At 48.5% G+C, this 17,771-nt stretch overlaps 1 protein-coding gene across 4 annotated transcripts in view; it reads right to left on the reverse strand.

Annotated features, from left to right (window-relative positions):
• The window catches only part of LOC145337674 (phosphofurin acidic cluster sorting protein 2-like), a 489,510-nt gene that overhangs the window by 211,591 nt on the left and 260,148 nt on the right, over nt 1–17,771 (reverse strand). For all 4 annotated transcript variants that reach the window (XM_080182492.1, XM_080182493.1, XM_080182494.1 and 1 more), the window contains exons 3-5: nt 9,871–9,960; nt 8,366–8,491; nt 1,277–1,439 (exon numbers count right to left, since the gene is read on the reverse strand). In XM_080182492.1, coding sequence (XP_080038618.1) covers nt 1,277–1,439; nt 8,366–8,491; nt 9,871–9,960 — 379 coding nt within the window. The remainder of the gene's footprint in view (nt 1–1,276; nt 1,440–8,365; nt 8,492–9,870; nt 9,961–17,771) is intronic.

Here is a 17,771-nt window from a genome sequence, read left to right on the forward strand (position 1 = left end):
GGGAACCATCCTAAAGTCCAGCGAATTTTGGTAAATTACCACTAGTGCATTTGCTATTTCCCCCACCATTTCTTTTAGTTCCATGGGATGCATGCTATCAGGACCAGGAGACTTGTCTACCTTTAGCCCCATTAACTTGCTTTAGGACGGAGGTGAGGAGACATTTCTTCACCTAAAGAGTGGTGAGCCTGTGGAATTCATAAGAACATAAGAAATAGGAGCAGGAGTAGGCCATCTAGCCCTTCGAGCCTGCCCCGCCATTCAATAAGATCATGGCTGATCTGTTGTGGCTCAGTTCCACTTTCCCGCCCTCTCCCCATAACCCTTAATCCCCTCTCTTATGAAGAACCCATCAACCCGCTTCTTAAAAATATTTAGCGAGGCAGCCTCCACCACTTCAACGGGCAGAGAATTCCAGAGATTCACCACCCTTTGAGTGAAGAAGTTCCTCCTCAACTCCGTTCTAAACCGCCTCCCCTTTATCTTGAGGCTGTGCCCCCTAGTCCTACTGTCTTTTTTGAGCAGGAAGAGTCTCTCCACCTCTATCCTATCCATCCCATTCATCATCTTATACGTCTCAATGAGATCTCCCCTCATTCTTCTAAACTCTAACGGGTACAAGCCTAGTTTATTCAGCCTCTCCTCATAGCTCAATCCCCTCAACTCCGGTATCAGCCTAGTAAACCTCCTCTGCACTCCCTCCAGGGCCAAAATATCCTTGCGCAGGTGCGGCGCCCAAAACTGCACACAGTACTCCAGCTGCAGCCTCACCAATGCCCTATACAGCTGCAGCAAGACCTCCCTACTTTTATATTCAATCCCCCTCGCAATTCATTACCACAGGAAGTAGTTGATGCCAAAACATTGAATGTATTCAAGAGGTGGCTGGATATAGCACTTGGGGTGAATGGGGTCAAAGGTTATGGGGAAAAAGCAGGATTAGGCCATTGAGTTGGATGATCAGCCGTGATCGTGATAAATGGTGGAGCAGGCTCGAAGGGCCGAATGGCCTCCTCCTGCTCCTATCTTTTATGTTTCTATGTTATTTGTTCTTTTTTCACTGGAATTGCATTTTATGAGTTGGTTTGAACACTTTATCTGGGTTATTAAGGAGGATTGCGATAGCTCATTTTGTATCGAGTGCAGGTTATTTATATTTGTTTCTCAGGTGTCCACTGTTCTAATATCCAAAAACTCTTCACAAGTTTGTAAGTGCCTGGACATGAGAGTGTAGTTTCTGGCTAAACCCAAACATTTCTGTGATCAGTAAATCTACCTGAAGCTTTTGTCTTGTTCCCTGCTTGGACATTTCCATCCTCATGGTCGATTGGCTGGCTGGATAGAGAATAGATGCTGATTTCAGCGACCCGCACTGAAGCCTCTTTCATGTTGGCGTATAGGCTGAGTATCTGTCCCCCATCAGTGGGATGCTGCATTACCTGGAAATGAAAGAAAGAATGAATTCTGCAGTAAAAAACTCCCTCACTATTGCTGTTGGGTAACTCCGAACCAAACTATGCTCATATCAGACATTGTCTACACACACGTTAGATAATATAATAGTTATTATTAAATGGCTCGACAGACTGGAGGGGCTGATTGTGGACAGGTCCCCAGGACCGGATGGAATGCATCCGAGGGTCCTGAAAGAAATGGCGGAGGTGATAGTGGATGCCTTGGTGGTTATTTTCCAGACGTCGCTGGATTCCGGGGAAGTGCCAGAAGATTGGAAAATGGCTAATGTTACGCCGTTGTTTAAGAAGCATGCCAGGCAAAAGGCGGGGAATTATAGGCCTGTTAGTTTAACGTCTGTTGTAGGTAAAATGTTAGAATCCGTCATCAAGGAGGAAATAGCGAGGCATCTTGAGGGGAACTGCTTGATAGAGCAGACGCAGCACGGTTTCGTTAAAGGGAAGTCGTGTCTGACAAATGTACTGGAGTTCTATGAGGATGTGTCTAGGGCGGTGGATAGAGGAGAGCCGGTGGATGTGGTCTTCCTGGATTTTCAGAAGGCGTTTGTCAAGGTACCTCACAAGAGGTTATTACAGAAGGTCAGGGGGCATGGAGTTGGGGGTAGGGTGTTAGCGTGGATAGAGGACTGGTTGTCAAATAGGAGGCAGAGAGTGGGGGTCAATGGGTGCTATTCGGATTGGCGGATGGTGACTAGTGGAGTGCCCCAGGGTTTGGTGCTGGGGCCTCAGCTATTTACCATTTATATAGATGATCTGGAGGAGGGAACCAAGTGTAGGGTGTCGAAATTTGCTGATGACACCAAAATTGGTGGAAAGGCAAATTGTGCGGAGGGTGGGGAGAGTCTACAGAAGGATCTAGATAGGCTGGGCGAATGGGCCAGGAAATGGCAAATGGAATTTAATGTTGGTAAGTGCGAGGTGGTCCACTTTGGTAGGAATAATGGTAGGAAGGATTATTACTTACGTGGAGAAAAACTGCAGCAGGCGACAGTGCAGAGGGACCTTGGGGTCCTTGTGCATGAGTCGCAAAAACCCAGCTTGCAGGTGCAGCAGGTGGTCAGGAAGGCAAATGGGATGCTGGCCTTCATCGCGAGGGGGATTGAATATAAAAGTAGGGAGGTCTTGCTGCGGCTGTATAGGGCATTGGTGAGGCCGCAGCTGGAGTACTGTGTGCAGTTTTGGGCGCCGTACTTACACAAGGATATTTTAGCCTTGGAGGGAGTGCAGAGGAGGTTTACTAGGCTGATTCCGGAGTTGAGGGGGTTGAGCTATGAGGAGAGGCTGAATAGATTAGGCTTGTACTCGTTAGAGTTTAGAAGAATGAGGGGAGATCTCATTGAGACATATAAGATGATGAATGGGATGGATAGGATAGAGGTGGAGAGACTCTTCCCGCTCAGAAAGGATAGTAGGACTAGGGGGCATAGCCTCAAGATAAAGGGGGGGCGGTTTAGGACAGAGTTGAGGAGGAACTTCTTCACTCAAAGGGTGGTGAATCTCTGGAATTCTCTGCCTGTTGAAGTGGTGGAGGCTGCCTCGCTAAATATTTTTAAGACGCGGATCGATGGGTTTTTGATAAGCGAGGGGATTAAGGGTTATGGGGAGAGGGCGGGAATGTGGAACTGAGGCACGACAGATCAGCCATGATCTTATTGAATGGCGGGGCAGGCTCGAAGGGCTAGTTGGCCTACTCCTGCTCCTATTTCTTATGTTCTTATGGTACCTTGCCATCAGGGATCAGAGGGTTATGGGGAAAAGGCAGGAGAATGGGGATGAGAAAAGTATCAGCCATGATTGAATGGGGGAGCAGACTCGGTGGACTGAGTGGCCTCATTCTGCTCCCATGTCTTATGGTCTCCCAATACTAACTAGCCAGAGAAGGTTGCCAAAGGCTGGACAAATCACACTATCTGTATCGTTATCTCTCATCTTTTCTCCACGTATCACAATGGCCTTGCACACCCCCAACATTTCAAGGGAAAATGTTGTATATCCACAGTTGAACAACCTCTTCCATATTTCACATCACACTGGGTGCCTTGGTGGAACTGTTTAGCTATTTAAATACTAATGAAGTACTTTGATCTCTGCAGCTGCTTCACATTCTCACCAATTCAATCTAGCCACCCTAATTCCATAAAAAGCCCATTCACTGGGGATTTGTTGGATGGTGAAAAGGCTTCTTACCCCATCAGCCACTGTCTTCCTCTGGTTGGGGTTGGGGTTGGGGTACTGGGGGAGTGGTGTTATCTTACGAGGAACAGTTGGGCAGGCTTTGTCTATATTTAAGAACATAAGAAATAGGAGCAGGAGTAGGCCATCTAGCCCTTCGAGCCTGCCCCGCCATTCAATAAGATCATGGCTGATCTGTCGTGGCTCAGTTCCACATTCCCGCCCTCTCCCCGTAACCCTTAGGTTCTGAATGGATTGGACAGGGTGGATGCTGAAAGGATGTTGTGGGAGAGGATAGAGCTGGGAACAGGTCCTGGTTTAAAACGCCAAATTAATTTTCAGAAGCCTGGGCATTTGTTTTATTAAGACTGCATTTATTTTGTATCATATGCTGAGTATGATGTTTTGATGGCTGTAACACTGATCTCACTGGGATTTTAAAATAAGAAAGGCTTTGATAGAATGAATAATGAGAAATGATCTCCTGTTTTATATGAATCCAGGTATTGAAGCTACAGAAGCTTCCTGCAGAGGTGGTGGGAGAGAGTGTGTGTGTGTGTGTGTGTGTGTGTGTGTGTGTGTGGGGGGGGGGGGGGGGGGGGGGTGAGTGGGTGGTGGGGGGGGGTGAGTGGGTGGTTGGGGGGGAGTGGGAGTGGGTGGTTGGGGGGGGGAGGAGTGGGTGGTTGGGGGGAGGAGTGGGAGTGGGTGGTTGCGGGGGGAGGAGTGGGTGGTGGGGGGGGGGAGGGGCAGTAGATTGGTGGAAGAGCTTCCTCTTGCCAGTCCATCAGGATCGATTGCTCCCAGTCTGCTCCAATGGCTTCAGAGATTGCTGATAAGTCCAATGCAAGTGTCCAGACATGCAAGGCAAGTGGTGCTTGAAGAGTTCAATATTGGGCAGCACGATGGCACAGTGGCACGATGGCACTGCTGCCTCCACAGTGCCAGAGACTCGGGTTCAATTCCTGGCTTGGGTCACTGTCTGTGTGGAGTCTGCTTTTCTCCCCAAGTCTGCGTGGGTTTCCTCCGGGTGCTCTGGTTTCCTCCCATTGTCTGAAAGACGTGCTGGTTAGGGTGGATTGATCATGCTAAATTCTCCCTCAGTGTTCCCAAACAGGTACCGGAGAGTGGCGACTTGGGGGTTTTCACAATAACTTCATTGCAGTGTTAATGTAACCCTACTTGTGACTAATAAGTTGAACTTGTTTATGTTGTTTGATGGTTGTTTGTGCAAGCCCTCAGATGCTTCAAATCCATCTCTGTACATTCCCAGCAAAGTCTCTTAATGAGTTCAATGTCTGCCTGGATGAGCTTTCGCCATTTTGGACAGTCACAGATCAGTGTCCGTCAGTCAGCAGGACGTTTGACTGTGATACTCGCAGACATCCCTAAAGCATTGCCACTGTTCTCCTTGGAATCTCCTGTTGCGACTGAGTTGTGACTAAAGCAGTTGCTTCAGGAGTCTGGTTTGGATGGGGACAGAGTGGAACATATCAAAAAAAAGTTTATTTATTAGTCACAAGTAAAGCTTACACTAACACTAATGAAGTTACTGTGAAAATCCCTTAATCATCACACTCCAACGCATGTTCGGGTACACTAAGGGAGAATTTAGCATGGCCAACGCACCCTAACCAGCACATCTTTTGGACTGTGGGAGGAAACTGGAGCACCTGAAGGAAACCCACACAGACATGGAGAGAATGTGCAGACTCCACACAGACAATGACCCAAGCCAGGAACTGAACCCGGGTCCCTGGTGCTGTGAGGCAGCAGTACTAACCATTGTGCCATCATGCTGCCCCAGTCACCATCACCCATCGGTCTTTCTATCTGGAATCCAGCACACAATGACTAGCTTTCATTTTAACGTTTGGACGTGAACAGTGAAATCGGGAAGCATTTCTCCAGAGGTAGAACCATCAAGAGTGTAGAAACACAGAGGGACCGAGGTATGCAAGTCCATAAATCCTTGAAGGTGGCAGCACAGGTGGAGAAGGTGGTGAAGAAGACATATGGTATGCTTGCCTTTATAGGAAGGGGTATAGAGTATGAAAGCTGGAGTCAGCTATATAGAATGTTGGTTAGGCCACATTTGGTATACTGAATCCAATTCTGGCTGCCGCAGAAGGACGTGGAGGCTTTAGAGAGAGTACAGAGAAGGTTTACCAGAATGTTGCCTGGTATGGTGGGTCTTAGCTATGAGGAGAGATTGGGTAAACTGGGGTTGTTCTCCCTGGAAAGACAGAGAATGAGGGCAGACCTAATAGAGGTGTACAAAATTATGAAGGGTATAGATAGGGTGAACAGTGGGAAGCTTTTTCCCAGGTCAGAGGTGACGATCACAAGGGGTCACGGGTTCAAGGTGAGAGGGGCGAGGTATAACTCAGATATCAGAGGGACATTTTTTTACACAGAGGGTAGTGGGGGCCTGGAATGCGCTGCCAAGTCGGGTGGTGGAGGTGGACATGCTGGCATCGTTTAAGACTTACCTGGATAGTCACATGAGCAGACTGGGAATGGAGGGACACAAACGAATGGTCTAGTTGGACCAATGGACAGCACAGGCTTGGAGGACCGAAGGGCCTGTTTCCTGTGCCGTACTGTTCTTTGTTCTTTGTAGGTAGTTGGTCTCTGCCCAAAAGGCTCAGGATGGTGGGGGAGTCTCCAATGACCCACAACTCTCCAGATGTGACCTTTCCCCTCAAATTGGTGATCATTGTTCCTTAACAAAGCAAGTTGCCTGGGCTGGGGTGTATGTTAAAAATAGTTCAACACTTCATGCACAGCGACGCACCTGTTTAAGATACATGGCACCTACGAATGCAGTTGGAAGGAAGTTGGAAGGACGAGTGGTGTGCCTCAGGGATCTGTTTTGGGGCCACTGTTGTTTGTAATTTTTATTAATGATCTGGATGAGGGTATAGTTGAGTGGATTAGTAAATTTGCTGATGACACCAAAGTTGGAGGTGTGGTAGATTGTGAGGAAGGGTGTCATAGTCTGCAGGGAGACTTAGATAGGTTGCAGAGCTGGGCCGAGAGGTGGCGGATGGAGTTTAATGCGGAGAAGTGTGAGGTAATTCACTTTGGTAGGAGCAACAGATGTGTCGAGTATAGGGCTAACGGGAGGACTTTGAATAGTGTGGAGGAGCAGAGGGATCTAGGTGTATGTACATAGATTCCTGAAAGTTGGGAATCAAGTAGATAAGGTTGTTAAGAAGGCGTACGGTGTCTTGGCGTTTATTGGTAGGGGGATTGAATTTAGGAGTCGCAGCGTCATGTTGCAACTGTACACTACTCTAGTGCGGCCGCACTTGGAGTACTGTGTGCAGTTCTGGTCCCCGCATTACAAGAAGGATGTGGAGGCGTTGGAGAGGGTGCAGAGGAGGTTTACTAGGATGTTGCCTGGTATGGTGGGGAGGTCCTATGAGGAGAGACTGAGGGATTTAGGGTTGTTTTCGTTGGAAAGAAGGCGGCTAAGAGGGGATCTTATTGAAACATATAAGATGATTAGAGGTTTAGATAGGGTGGATAGTAATAGCCTTTTTCCTCGGATGGAGAAAGCTAGCACGAGGGGGCATGGCTTTAAATTAAGGGGGGGTAGCTACAGGACGGATGTCAGGGGTAGGTTCTTTACCCAGCGGGTGGTGAGGGATTGGAATGCCCTGCCTGCTGCAGTTGTAAATGCGTCTAGTTTGGGGGCATTTAAGAGATCTCTGGATAGGTTTATGGACGAAAAGGGATTGGTATAGGCTAGTGGGTCATTGTTTTTGTAACTGGTCGGTGCAACATCGTGGGCCGAAGGGCCTGTTCTGCGCTGTAATGTTCTATGTTCTATGTTTTATGACAGTATCCCATTGTTCAGAGCTTGCTGGCTGACCCCTGATTCCAGCTAAAGCCATGCAAAGATCTGAAACCTGTCGCTGTATCTGGGATTAGCCTCCGCCCTCCGGATTAGCCTGTCTGCCTGCCGTTAGTCCCCCCCTACCTGTGCCCGGGGTTAGTCCCCCCCTACCCGCGCCCAGGGTTAGCCCTCCCCGTGCCTGGGGTTAGACCCCGTGCCCAGGGTTAGACACACCCCCCCACCCATCCCTGGGGTTAGCCCCCCCCACGCGCCTGGGGTTAGCCCTCCCCATGCCTGGGGTTAGACCGCCCTGTGCCCGCAGTTAGCCCCCATGCCTGCGATTAGCACTCCCCGTGCCCAGGGTTAGACCCCGTGCCCGTGGTTAGCACCCCCCGTGCCCGGGTTAGCCCTCGTGCTCATGATTAGCCTGTCCGTCCTGGACTAGCCCCCATGCCAGGGATTAGCCTCCGTGCCCGGGACGAGCCTCCGCACTCCGGATTAGCCTCCGCGCCCGGGATTAGCCTGTCACTCTGGGATTAGCCCCCACGCCTGGGATTATCGGGAGAAAAATAAAAAACATTTCCATTCCAATAGTTTCTTTCTTGACGGATCGTATACCCCAACACACAGCCAATAAATATTCTTGTAAGGTAGGAAATGCTGTAGCTAATTTGTGCACAGCAGGATCCCACAAACCACAATGTGACACTGATCAGATAATCTGTTTTTATGATGTGCTTTGAGGGCTAGACTTTGGCCAGGAAATTGGAGTTAATGTTTTGAAGATGTATGACTCTTCTCCAGCGCATGGAGTCAGGCTGCCCTCTAACTGAGAAGGAGAAACAGCCGTGTTCTCAGTAATGTGGGCAGTGCACAGTACCTCAGCCATATCGATCGTCCCTAACGCCAGCGTCTTGTAGCCCAGAATGGTCCTGTTTTTATACCGCTTCCTCCTCTGTAACATTATCTGGAGTTTGTTTGCATCTCTCTTCAGGAAGTGGGGGTACTGACAATGGAATAGAACAGAAACAGACCATTAGCATGACACAGCTGAATGTACGGTAAAGCTGTCTCACTGAATACACTGGTTCCTTCAACATTTTCCAAAACACCAAACTATTCCTCCTCCAGTCACTTCCATCTCCACTTGTTTTCACAAGTGCAAACAGGAATGAAAGGGTTAACATTTCACAGGGACAAAGGCCTTGGTTAAAGGGAAGCCAGAATGGGAGAACTCACTCCTCCATAATGCCTCATTCAGCAGGGAGATAGATTTCAGTTCATTTAAGGTGAGTCTCATGCTCAAGAGGATGAATCATTTCGGCGGTTTCGCAGCAGTTAACCTGTTTCCTGCACCTGCTCTGAAACTAGCTGCTGAAAGGCATGAGGAATGGTCTTGGAATGATTCTCCATTCATTCAGATCCTCCGCCACTGTGGCAAGGCCGAAAGCAGGAGCTCCCATTAGTGGCATGGACAACCTTTCAGGATTCAGCTTCTCCTCTCTCTGTGGCTATTCAGCCAGGCCCAATCCTTTCCTCACCTGATACTTACACTTTCCAGCACCAGTCACTGGAGAGTGAGCAGCAGCCCTCTCAGTTCAAAGTCAGTGGGAGCCACCTGACTGCCACATCAAAACAGTGCTGCAGAACAGTGGGTGCTGCTTTCAAAGCATAACTTCTGGAAATCCCAATGCAGCTAACATGAAGCAATTTCTCATTGAGAAACTGGTGTGCAGATTTGTCTGAAACTAATAACTCACCGTGAATCAAAAGAGACTTGCCCCTCACTACATCCTGCCCATAGAGGTTTTCTGGTTTAATTATGGAAATGGGAAAGCTCCAACCCACCCCAACATAATGTATGACCCAGGAACATACCAGAAGAAAGATGGATACCCCCTCACTTCATCTTCCAGAACAAAGAACAAAGGAAATGACAGCACAGGAACAGGCCCTTCGGCCCTCCAAGCCTGTGCAGACCATATTGCCCAACTGAACTAAAATCCCCACCCTTCCGGGGACCATATCCCTCTGTTCCCTTCCTATTCATGCACTTATCAAGATGTCCCTTAAAAGTCACTACCGTATCCGCTTCCACTACCTCCCCCGGCAACAAGTTCCAAGCACCCACTACTCTCTGTGTAAAAAATCTGCCTCATACATCCCCTTTAAACATTGCCCCTTGCAGCTTAAACCTGTGCCCTCTTGTAATTGACTCTTAGAACATAGAACACTACAGCACAAACAGGCCCTTCGGCCTACAAGTTGCGCTGATCACATCAATACTCTTCCACCCTGAGAAAAAGCTTCTGACTGTCCAAAAGAGCTACTTAAAAGTATCCTTTGCAAGCAAAAAGTGACAAAGTGTGTACATCTAGCAAGTACCTGCAAGGAAAATGTGAGTTCTAATTCAGTCTCCATCAGGCCACCGGGGGGGAGAGCATATTCATTCGATCTGAGGATTCGCTTCGAGCCCTATATTGAGCAAAATGAGAGACAGAGAGAGAGAATTCCGTTATTCAGCATGCTGTGTCTATCAACCCAGTGAGCCTCTGCCATCTGAAGCCACTGCTTGCTCCTGAACCTATTCACAGAATTAAAAACACAGAAAAACTACAGCACAAACAGGCTCTTCGGCCCACAAGTTGCGCTGATCATATCCCTATATACGTGGCTTACCTATAACCTTCAATCCTATTAAGTCCCATGTACTCATCCAGAAGTCTCTTAAAAGACCCTATCGAATTTGCCTCCACCACCACCGACGGCAGCCGATTTCACTCACCCACCACCCTCTGAGTGAAAAACTTACCCCGACATCTCCTCCGTACCTACTCCCCGGCACCTTAAACCTGTGTCCTCTCGTAGTGACCATTTCAGCCCTGGGAAAAAGCCTCCGAGAATCCACCCGATCAATATCTCTCAACATCTTATAAACCTCTATCAGGTCACCTCTCATCCTTCGTCTCTCCAGGGAGAAAAGATTGAGCTCCCTCAACCCATCCTTATAAGGCATGCCTTCCAATCCAGGCAACATCCTTGTAAACCTCCTCTGCACCCTCTCAATAACTTCCACATCCTTCCTGTGATGAGACGACCAGAACTGAGCACAGTACTCCAAGTGGGAATTGACAGCGCGGAGACAGGCCCTTCAGCCCAAACTGGTGCATGTGACCAAAATGTCCATCTAAGCTAAGTCCGTGTGCCTGCATTTGGCCCACATCCCTGTAAACCTTTCCTATCCATGTATCTGTTCAAATGTCTTTAAATGTCTCTGCCTCAACCACTTCCTCCTGCAGCTCATTCCACGCATGTAGCACTCTGTGTAAAAAAGTTGTTCCTCAGCTTTCCCCTCTTAGCTTAAACCTACACCCTCTAGTTCTCCATTCCCCAACCCTGGGAAAAAGACTGAATGCATTCACCCCATCCATGCCTCTCATGACACCTCTATAAGATCACCCCTTAGTCTCCTACACTCCAAAGAAAAAAGTTCTAACCAGTTCATCCATTCAGACTGCTTTCAAAGGAACAGTCGAAGAGTTTTCAATGGTGTTGATGGAACAGGCTGGTGTTACAGTGAGATGCTATCTCAGAGTGCTGTTCTGAATAGGGCATTATATCCATCATCCCAAACATTACAAGCTCTCCATTTGGACAGAGGTGACTGTGTGTGCGTGGGAGACAAAGCTTGTTGTTGGAGGTGTGCTCACTGTGTTAGGATATGTAGGCACGCAAGCCTTTTTTTCTGTGACAGAGAGGGGGCACCTTACCTATTTTCCAGCTTCTATGTAGCAGCCAGTTCAACAGCTGCAAAAGGCAAATAAAAGTGATTCAGAGCAGCACGGTGGCACAGTGGTTAGCACTGCTGCCTCACAGCACCAGGGACCTGGGGCAGCACAGTGGGACCTGGGGTGGCATGACGGCACGGGGTTTCATTCCAGCCTCGGGTCACTGAACATGTGGAGTTTGCACATTCTGTGCATAGGTTTCCCCCCACTGTCCAAAGATGTGCGGGTTAGGTTGATTGGCCATGCTAAATTGCCCCTAGTGTCAGGGGGATTAGTTAGGGTAAATATGTGGGGTTACTGGAATAGGGCCTGAGTGAGATTGTTGCCGGTGCAGATTTGATGGGCCAAATGGTCTCCTTCTGCATGTAGATTCTATGATTCAATGATCACAATGATGTGGACCTGTCTGTTGAGATAGTATGGGCTGAGATTAGAAACAGGAAAGGAGAGGTCACCCTGCTGGGAGTTTTTTATAGGCCTCCAAAAAGTTCAAGGGATGTAGAGGAAACGATTGCAAAGATGATCCTGGATCGGAGCGAAAGTAACAGGGTAGTTGTTATGGAGGACTTTAACTTTACAAATATTTACAAATATTGATTGGAAAAGCTATAGTTCAAACGCGTTAGAGGGGTCAGTTTTTGTCCATTGTGCACAGGAAGGTTTCCTGACACAGTATGTAGATAGGCCAACAAGAGGTGAGGCTACATTGGATTTGGTACTGGGTAATGAACCAGACCAGGTGTTAGACTTGGAGGTAGGTGAGCACTTTGGTGATAGTGACCACAATTCATTTACGTTTACCTTAGTGACGGAAAGGGGTAGACATATACCGAAGGGCAGAAGTTATAGCTGGGGGAAAGATAATTATGAGGCGATTAGGTGAGATTTAGGATACATTGGTTGGAGTAGGAAATTGCAGGGGCTGGGAACAACTGAAATGTAGAGCTTGTTCAAGGAGCAGCTACTGCGAGTCCTGGATAAATATGTACCTGTCAGGCAGGGAGGAAGTGGTCGAGCGAGGGAACCGTGGTGTACTAAAGAAGTTGAATCTCGGGTGCAGAGGAAGAAGGATGCTTATGTAAAGATGAGACGTGAAGGCTCAATTAGGGCACTGGAGAGTTACAAATTAGCCAGGAAGGAGCTAAAGAGAGAGTTGAGAAGAGCTAGAAGAGGACATGAGAAGACTTTGGCGGATAGGATCAAGGAGAACCCTAAAGCTTTCTATAGGTATGTCAAGAATAAAAGACTGGTTAGGGCAAGATTAGGGCCAGTCAGGAACAGTAGTGGTAAGTTGTGTATGGAGCCTGAAGAGATAGGAGAGGCACTAAATGAATATTTTTCGTCAGTATTCACGCAGGAAAGAGTCAATGTAGTGGAGGAGAATACTGAGATACAGGCTTTTAGACTAGATGGGATTGAGGTACATAAGGAGGAGGTGTTAGCAATTCTCGAGAGTATGAAAATAGATAAGTCCCCTGGGCTGGATGGGATTTATCCTAGGATTCTCTGGGAGGCTAGGGAGGAGATTGAAGAGCCTTTGGCTTTGATCTTCACATCGTCATTGGCTACAGGTATAGTGCCTGACGATAGCAAATGTTGTCCCCTTGTTCAAGAAGGGGAGTAGCGACCATCCTGGGAATTATAGACCGGTGAGCCTTGCTTCTGTTGTGGGTAAAGTTTTGGAAAGAATTATAAGAGATAGGATTTATAATCATCTAGAGAGAAATAAATTGATTAGGGATAGTCAACACGGTTTTGTGAAGGGTAGGTCATGCCTCACAAACCTTATCGAGTTCTTTGAGAAGGTGACCAAAGGGGTGGATAAGGGTAAGGCAGTTGACATGGTGTATATGGATTTTAGCAAAACATTTGATAAGGTTCCCCATGGTAGGCTACTGTAGAAAATGCAGATGCATGGGATTGAGGGTGATTTAGCAGTTTGGATCAGGAATTGGCTAGCTGATAGAAGACAGAAGGTGGTGGTTGATGGGAAATATTCAACCTGGAATTCAGTTGCAAGTGGCATGCCTCATGGATCTGCCACTGCTGTCTGTCATTTTTATAAATGACCTGGATGAGGGTGTAGAAGGATGGGTTAGTAAATTTGCTGACGACACCAAAGTCAGAGGAGTTGTAGACAGTGAGGATGGATGTTACAGTTTGCAGAGGGACATAGATAAGCTGCAGAGATGGGCTGAGAGGTGGAAAATGGAGTTTAATGCAGAAAAATGTGAGGTGATTCACTTTGGTAAGAGTAACAGGAGTACAGAATATAGGGCTAATGGAAGGACTCTTGGTAGTGTCGACGAGCAGAGAGATCTCGGTGTACAGATGCATAGATCCCATAGAAAGTTGGCACCCAGGTTGATAAGGTTGTTAAGAAGGCGTACGGTGTGTTTGCTTTTATTGGTAGAGGGATTGAATTTCGGAGCCGTGAGATCATGTTACAACTGTACAAAACTCTGGTGTGGCCGCACTTGGAGTATTGTGTACAGTTCTGGTCGCCGCATTATAAGAAAGATGTGGAAGCATTGGAAAGGGTGTAGAGGAGGTTTACCAGGATGTTGCCTGGTATGTTGGGAAGGTCTTATGAGGAAAGGCTGAGGGACTTGAGGTTATTTTCGTGAGAGAGAAGAAGGTTAAGAGATGACCTAATTGAGGCATACAAGATGATCAAAGGATTGGATAGGGTGGACAGTGACAGCCTTTTACCTCTGATGGTGATGGCTAACACGAGGGGACATAGCTTTAAATTGAGGGGTGGTAAGTATAGGACGGATGTCAGAGGTAGGTTCTTTACTCAGAGGGTAGTAAAGGTGTGGAATGCCCTGCCTGCAGCAGTTGTGAACTCGCCAACTTTAAGGGCGTTCAAATGGTCAGTGGATAGGCACATGGATAACATTGGAATAGTTCAGGTTAGAGGGTCATTAGATTGGTTCCACTGGTCAGCGCAACATTGAGGGCCAAAGGGCCTGTACTGCGCTGTAATGTTCTATGTTCTACTCCTTCCTCATTAATCTAACTGGTGCCTCTTACCTGGATGTACAAGCTGAAGAAACCATTAAACTGACAGCATGGAGGGACACTGACTCGATATAGAAGCCTTTTCATCTACATTCTGATGTTAGTCAGTTATTGTTCTTTATATTGGTGATAATGGACATAGGGCACACAGAAATATTCCAAAATAATCAGCCAATAACAAATGAAAATTATATAAAAGATACAAGTTGTTGAAGCAGGCGATTGTCCTCTTGTCTCACTTTCTGCTCATTACAACTGATTTTCCCTCCTCACTGGGAATACTAGAATTTCTGGCCCATGTATTAATTCTTCACAAACGGTGCTGATTCAGAAGCATAGCAACCCACATGTGATAACCCCCAAGAGATCCAAGGGAATTTTACTAAGAGGTAAAATTGCCCCTTAGTATCCTGAGATGCTTACGTTGGAGGCATTAGCGGGTAAAATATGTGGGCGTAGGGCTTGGGTGGAATTGTGGTCGGTGCAGACTCGATGGGCCGAAAGGCCTCTTTCTGCAGTGTAGGGTTTCTATGATTCTATGAATCACTGAGTGATATCTCTGTGGGGCTTAAAAAACAAAGAGAAAATTACAGCACAGGAACAGGCCCTTCGGCCCTCCAAGCCTTCAATGACCCTGCTGCCTGACTTAACTGAAATCCTCCCACTCTTCCAGGGACCATATCCCTCTATTCCCACCCTATTCATGTATTTGTCAAGGCGCCCCTTAAAAGTCATTATCGTATCCGCTTCCACTACCTCCCCTGGCAATGAGTTCCAGGCACCCACTCCTCTCTGTATATAAAACCTGCCTCGTACATTTCCTTTAAACCTTTCTCCTCTGTGATGACTTCAGCCAGACTAATGAGGTTGGCTTGCTAGAGTATGAACGGCCTGATAAGTCCTAAATGATGGTTAAATCAGGGAACCTCATGCTCCCCATTTAAAGCAGGGGTGTCAGAGTCCCAGCTTGCATTCAGCAAGGAGCAACTGGAGAACAGGCTGTGTACAGATGTATGGTGTGAATAAAGTAACTTGGTGACAGGACTTTCGCCTCTGTGGGGTTTTTACACCCTTGCACCTTAAACCTGTGCCCCCTAGTAATTGACTCTTCCACCCTGGGAAAAAGCTTCTGACTATCCACTCTGTCCATGCCTCTCATAATCTTGTAGATTGTTACCAGGTTGACCCTCAACCTCCATCTTTCCAGTGAGAACAAACCAAGTTTCTCTAACCTCTCCTCATAGCTAATGCCCTCCTGGTACTGATGAGGCCACACCTGGAGTACTGTGTACAGTTTTAGTCTCCTTATTTGAGAAAGGATATACTGGCACTGGAGGGGGTGCAGAGGAGATTCACTAGGTTGATTCCAGAATTGAGAGGGTTGGCTTATGAGGAGAGACTGAGTAGACTGGGGCTTTACTCATTGGAATTCAGAAGAATGAGGGGAGATCTTATAGAAGCACATAAGATTATGAAGGGAATGGATAAGATAGAAGCAGGGAAGTTATTTCCACTGGCGGGTGAAACTAGAACTAGGGGGCATAGCCTCAAAATAAGGGGGAGCGGATTTAGGACTGAGTTGAGGAGGAATTTCTTCACACAAAGGGTTGTGAATTTGTAGAATTCCCTGCCCAGTTGAGGCTCCCTCATTGAATGTTTTTAAGGCAAGGATAGATAGATTTTTGAACAGTAAAGGAATTAAGGGTTATGGTGAGCGGGTGGGTAAGTGGAGCTGAGTCCACAAAAAGATCAGCCATGACCTCACTGAATGGTGGAGCAGGCTCGAGGGGCCGAATGGCCTACTCCTGCTCCTAGTTCTTATATTCTTATATGTGCACACCGTCTCGGTCAAGGGGACACGTGCACACCGTCTCGGTCAAGGGGACACGTGCACACCGTCTCGGTCAAGGGGACACGTGCACACCGTCTCGGTCAAGGGGACACGTGCACACCGTCTCGGTCAAGGGGACACGTGCACACCGTCTCGGTCAAGGGGACACGTGCACACCGTCTCGGTCAAGGGGACACGTGCACACCGTCTCGGTCAAGGGGACACGTGCACACCGTCTCGGTCAAGGGGACACGTGCACACCGTCTCGGTCAAGGGGACACGTGCACACCGTCTCGGTCAAGGGGACACGTGCACACCGTCTCGGTCAAGGGGACACGTGCACACCGTCTCGGTCAAGGGGACACGTGCACACCGTCTCGGTCAAGGGGACACGTGCACACCGTCTCGGTCAAGGGGACACGTGCACACCGTCTCGGTCAAGGGGACACGTGCACACCGTCTCGGTCAAGGGGACACGTGCACACCGTCTCGGTCAAGGGGACACGTGCACACCGTCTCGGTCAAGGGGACACGTGCACACCGTCTCGGTCAAGGGGACACGTGCACACCGTCTCGGTCAAGGGGACACGTGCACACCGTCTCGGTCAAGGGGACACGTGCACACCGTCTCGGTCAAGGGGACACGTGCACACCGTCTCGGTCAAGGGGACACGTGCACACCGTCTCGGTCAAGGGGACACGTGCACACCGTCTCGGTCAAGGGGACACGTGCACACCGTCTCGGTCAAGGGGACACGTGCACACCGTCTCGGTCACGGGGACACGTGCACACCGTCTCGGTCAAGGGGACACGTGCACACCGTCTCGGTCACGGGGACACGTGCACACCGTCTCGGTTACGGGGACACGTGCACACCGTCTCGGTTACGGGGACACGTGCACACCGTCTCGGTTAAGGGGACACGTGCACACCGTCTCGGTTAAGGGGATACGTGCACACCGTCTCGGTTAAGGGGATACGTGCACACCGTCTCGGTTAAGGGGATACGTGCACACCGTCTCGGTTACGGGGATACGTGCACACCGTCTCGGTTAAGGGGATACGTGCACACCGTCTTGATTACGGCGCTGCGTATACAGTGATTTATGCCAGGAGGCAGCCACAGGGCAGATGAAGAGACCTGGACTTGGAGCCATGGCTATGTGTAGTCGCAGAATCTGCAACAGAAGATGGCACTGTTTTGCTGTTCATAGACTGTATGCCTGAGCTGTTTGCAGGTTGAACACAAAGAGAGAGAGGGAAGACAAAGAGCCTTTAAATGGGTGGCCAGGACTGAGTTCTGACCCCGCTCTGGTAGATGTCACACCCTACACATGGGGGTCCTTTCCCTGTGCTAACTGACTGGCTCTGCCGCTGGAAGACTGCTGACTGGCTGGCCCACACTTGGTGCCGTGATGTGGAGATGCCGGAGTTGGACTGGGGTAAACACAGTAAGAAGTCTGACAACATCAGGTTTAAGTCCAATAAATCAGTTGGACTTAAACCTGGTGTTGTCAGACTTCTTACCACACTTGGTGCAACATACTGAAACAAGAGGGGTGGAATCATCCCAGCTCCTTCAACCCAGCAGAAACTGTCAGCCTGTGTTCTCTCTGCTCAATAGTCCTGTCTCTGCTCGGGG

This window comes from Carcharhinus amblyrhynchos, unplaced genomic scaffold (assembly GCF_965287045.1).
Source record: "Carcharhinus amblyrhynchos unplaced genomic scaffold, sCarAmb.v2.hapA scaffold_58, whole genome shotgun sequence".
In the NCBI taxonomy this organism is placed as follows: Eukaryota; Metazoa; Chordata; class Chondrichthyes; order Carcharhiniformes; family Carcharhinidae; genus Carcharhinus; species Carcharhinus amblyrhynchos.